The 4,605-nt window shown below is 47.5% G+C and overlaps 1 protein-coding gene across 1 annotated transcript; it reads right to left on the bottom strand.

Annotated features, from left to right (window-relative positions):
* Nucleotides 1–538: 538 nt before the first annotated feature.
* LOC138467209 (octapeptide-repeat protein T2-like) lies at nucleotides 539–1,117 on the bottom strand. Its single transcript, XM_069607256.1, has one exon. It carries the CDS (start codon nucleotides 1,115–1,117, stop codon nucleotides 539–541), a length of 579 nt encoding a protein of 192 aa, XP_069463357.1.
* Nucleotides 1,118–4,605: the final 3,488 nt, after the last annotated feature.

Below are 4,605 nucleotides of genomic sequence, written 5' to 3'. Positions count from 1 at the left end.
TCTCCATCTCATAAATCAATTTTCCAGCTCCTGCGCTCAACAATGATAACCTACACTTCACATTTATCTTGTCTGTCTACTTCCACGGCATGTACTGAGGTCTCAACCCTCCCCACTACAATAAGGGCATCTGTGTATATGCTGTCTTCTCCTTCTTGTCAGTCTAATTTGTCAAGGCCCTTTCTCGTCCTTAATGTTTGCACAAATATCTACTGGTTCCAATATGGACACTCTCTTGTTGTCGTCATAAGCTCTAGTCAATCGTTCCCTCAAACAAGCTATGGTTGTCTCCCCTCTCCTTCATCCTGGGCACTCTCTTAACCTGTTGATATAAGTGTTGTGTGTTGTGCAAAAGTCATTTGTCTGCTGTACCTGTGCTGCTAAATCGGCCCCTCCTTCTCCTTACCTGTACGTCCTGAATTCCCATGACACCCACTTGTCCGTCCCCGTGGACTGTGATCGGACCTGCTCCCCTCTCTCGTCCCCACTGTATTTGTCATCATTGTCAGATCCTGTGTCCATGTTGCTACACAAATCATCAGCAAAACAGTCTCCTTAATGTGAAGTCTGTGTTGAGTTTCATGCTAAGATCAATGTCTCTTAAATCATACTTGCTACCTCCTTCACAAGTCTCTAGGCCTGCTCCTCTTTCCTCAGTCGCTCTCCTGCCTCGTGAGTTTGTGCTATCTGGCTCTGCCCATCTATCCTCCTCAAATCTATTATTTTCCCTATGCAGTGTTACCTGTGTCTTTGCCGTCCTTATTGTTTGCTTGTCTTCCTCTCTGCATGCTCGTTCCCTTGCCAGTCTGTCTAACTGCAACTTCTGCTGTTGCCTCTCAGCTAACTCACGTTTTTCTTCCTCTCCTATCTCTATCCATCTCTCTGCCTTCTCCAGCTCCCTTTCCCTTTTCTCCCTCATCTCCCTTTCTGCTCCTCTTCTTTCTTTAAGACTCTCTAGATTCTTTCTTCGTGCTCCCTTTCCAAGTGTTCCTTCTCTTCCTCCCGTCATCATTCGGTGCCTGTCTTCCTGCTCCAGTTTCTCTTCCCTCCTTCTTTCTCTGTCCTCACTCTCTAATCTCACCTCCCTGTCCTTCTCCCTCCTATGCTCCTCGTCCATCAGTTCTGCCCAGTCTATCGTGTCGCTGTTCCTCTTCAGATTTTCTATCGCTTTGGTCACCCCTTCTGTCTCTCCATTCGTCTTCCCTTGAAGCTTCAAAAGTACCTGGGCTGCTATCCATTTGTTCGCGCTTATGCCCTAGAGCTCCTCCTTCACGCGTTGCTGCGCCTCACTGCTCACCCCTGCGCCTTTCAGCTTTTCCTCCTTTATATATGATGGTGACTTACATGTCGTATTTGAATACCCCTCTGCTTCCCTTAATTCCCTTATTGGATACATTCCCTGTAATCGTCTGTATCATCGGATGCTACACTTGGAGGGGTAGGGGGAGGTGTGAAAGGATGGGTCTCTTGGTCCTTCACCTCCTGCTGGCTTAGCATCCACTGACGCCTCGCAGCATCCTCCTCGCCCTCCTGGAACATGCGCCATAACTCAAATATGGCCATGCGTTTTGTCTATTTCTTCCCCTTGTAGGTACCCTGTATGTGTGTCACTAGTGTTTGCTGCATGTCTTTGGAGAAACTTCCACAAGGTGGCCAAGGTATGGTTAATTTACCCTCAGTACCTTTGGACCATTTTATGCTATATTTACAGATCTTTCCCTTATAAGGTGGAAGTGTCTTGCACAAGTGCTAAAGGGGCGTATCCCCCCACTCTTGCCTTGATACATCTCAATACCTTCTACTTTTTTATAGGCTTCCATTTGGGAAAAAAGGCACAATACAGTAATAATACTTTCCATTTTCTACAAGCCTATCTGGCTCTACAACTTATCAGGCATGCTCCACACAAAGCCCCTCCTTCACAATCACTGCCTCCTCAGGGGCACTCACAATCCTGCGCATGCGCCTTCCGTGCACCACCACTTGTTGACCTTGTCTGCCAATCCCACATTTCCAATACTAGCTCCTCACTGTCTTAAGCTCTCCTTGTCCTATGTGCAAACCTAAAGGTGACGTCACCAAGCTACCAAAGCAGCATAAGTAAATCAAATAAATTGCGTGCACACTGTAATAGTCTGTTACTCCCAAACCACACAAAAACCCCACAGCTGTTTTCCAGCACTCCAGGCAGAGTATACCAATATTCTCTTGTGATTGAACTGCAACCTGCTGCGTCACCTAACGTGTGAAACGCCTCACTCCAGGAGACTTAACCAGTCGACTAACCTTCTGCAATCTAGGCCCGCTCCCTCTGCTACCAACTTGTTGGGACAAAGTCCCAGGTTATGCCAGAGGGCCGCTAGGACTTCGCAGACTCTTGGAAGGCCCAACACCTTCCACAGGACAAACGTAGGACTCAGTCAATGGCAAGTTCAATCTGCGATTTCTTACAAACAAAACCAACAGGGATCAGCAAAGGGACAGAAGAAATACATGGGCATCTCAACTTCTCCCGGATCACAGGCCAGTGTGACTCTACAACCTGGGCCCTCTCCAGAAAACCTGTTGGACCACTGGATTGGGTACTGAGTAACAGACCACTTATAGAAGACACCATACATGTTAGTCTACTGGCCCTCGCATGTCAGGTGGCTGGCCTGGTCCATCCCCAAGTCACTATCTATAACAATGTTGCAGTGTGAGGGCCTTACCCTTGGTTCTTGCCCATTGCTACCCACCCATAGGATACTAACCTGTGATTGGCTAGAGCTGACGTCCCCAGGCCTGGGATCTGCAAAGGTTCTCATCTCTTGGTGTACCTTTTCAAGGTAATAAGAATGGCTATGTGTCTGCATTGTAACTTGTGTATACCACCTTAAGCTATGAGAGTGCTCGTTCGCTGGGTGCAACACTTGTCTCACATTGTAACATCTTTTTTGCGGTCCTCTGTCTGGTGGCGTGAGATCGGCTCCCTTTCCCAGCACCGGTGGCTGTCCATTGTCTGCATCGGCAGGGTCACGTGTACAGAGACCATGATTTGGAGCAGTGCAGCACTGAATTATGAGGAATTATTTGTATTTTCTGCAGCTGGTGCTACTGTTGTTGAGGGAATGGAATGTCATCCGTATCTTGTGGCCTTGGCAGTGGACCCTGTCCCACACAATTCTTGCTCTCTGTCCAGCCTGAATTCAGCTCAGCCCGGTTCATGCTGAGAGGCTTATGGCCTGCAGTAATTTAGAAAAACCAAAATGCGGCTTCTACAATGTCCATACTATTCTACATCCTCCATAGGCTAGTCACAACTGGTTCTGTCAGGTTCCATGGGTGCTACTGCAGTCCCATAAGGCTATTTGCATGTAAGCATCTGTAAGCTCTGTTCAGCATCTCTTGCTTCTTACAGTTTCTGCATCACTGTCTTTAGCTAATCGCAAAAGAATAAAAGCAATGACAGTATGTATATGTATCTGTCCTCTAACTATAGAACTGTACGTGCATGTTCTTAGTGTATTCGAGTGAGTGTTTGTGTACCGAAGTGCGTGAGGCATGTGTGCTTCATGTCCAACGCTGCCAAGTCGTGGTGTCTCTATCGACGTCAGCAACATGGCTTTGTGGCGCTTTAATCAATACTGTCAATTGAGGTGTCTTTATTGGCAGCCTGGATCTCTTTGTCCACTCTGGGGTAGATATGTACCATACCTGGCCTATAGGACTGGCTGAGTTGGTATCTCTCAACATACTTGTCAGCCATAGGAGCACTGGCAATCGGTCTGAAATAGAATGGGTGATCGCCGTGCCTCCTGGCCTTCTTCCATGTCATGTATATTATAGGAGGAGGAGGAGGGAGTGGACTTCCCCATCCCTCTTCACCCCCTGCAGAGCTCTGGTTTCAGCCAGCTGGTCATCCAGGTCATTCCCAGTCGTATCTAGCCCCTCTATCTTGGAACGGCCTCTTATCTCCTTCCAATAGATGGTCATCTCATTGGCGGTCACCAGATCATCAACTGACTGTTTGCTTTAGGGGATTGTTGTTGGTATAAAGCATGCCTCGATTTTTTCAGTTAATCAGGTGCTCCACAAACCCATTCCTGACATAATCCGAGTCAGTGATTATGACTAGTTCATTGAGTTGTTGCTGCACTGCAGTGAGGATGGCTTGATGAACGGCCATCAACTCTGCAACCTGACTAGTTCAGGGTCCTATTTTTTAACCAGCAGAGGGTTCATTCACCCAGGTATTCCCAATGCCAGCCACCAGTTATTTTTCCCTGTTGTGATCAACATTGTAGGAGCACTCATTCCCTGACCCGTGTCTTCTTCACAGACCTTGTGTGGGGAAGTTAAGTGAGCCTCCATGTTGTTGTTGGTCATTAGACTTTCGTCCTAGAGACAGCTGTCTTGAGCACAGTCAGAGTCTTCAAACACTTGCGCTAGGGGACTCTTCTTGTTTTGGCTATATCTGCCCCCCACGGGAAAGCCTTTCATGGACAGAATCCAGGAAGTAATTCTAGAAATACAAATGTTCCCCGCCCGGATTCTGTCACTTTGTAGATATTGCAAGGGTTGTTGAGGAGTCTCGATAATGGTGTGCTTCCCCTGTATGAATAG

The sequence above is a fragment of the Ambystoma mexicanum genome, chromosome 4q (genome assembly GCF_040938575.1).
Source record: "Ambystoma mexicanum isolate Mex_15411 chromosome 4q, UKY_AmexF1_1, whole genome shotgun sequence".
Lineage (NCBI taxonomy): Eukaryota > Metazoa > Chordata > Amphibia > Caudata > Ambystomatidae > Ambystoma > Ambystoma mexicanum.
This window is presented reverse-complemented; position numbering and strand designations above follow the sequence as displayed.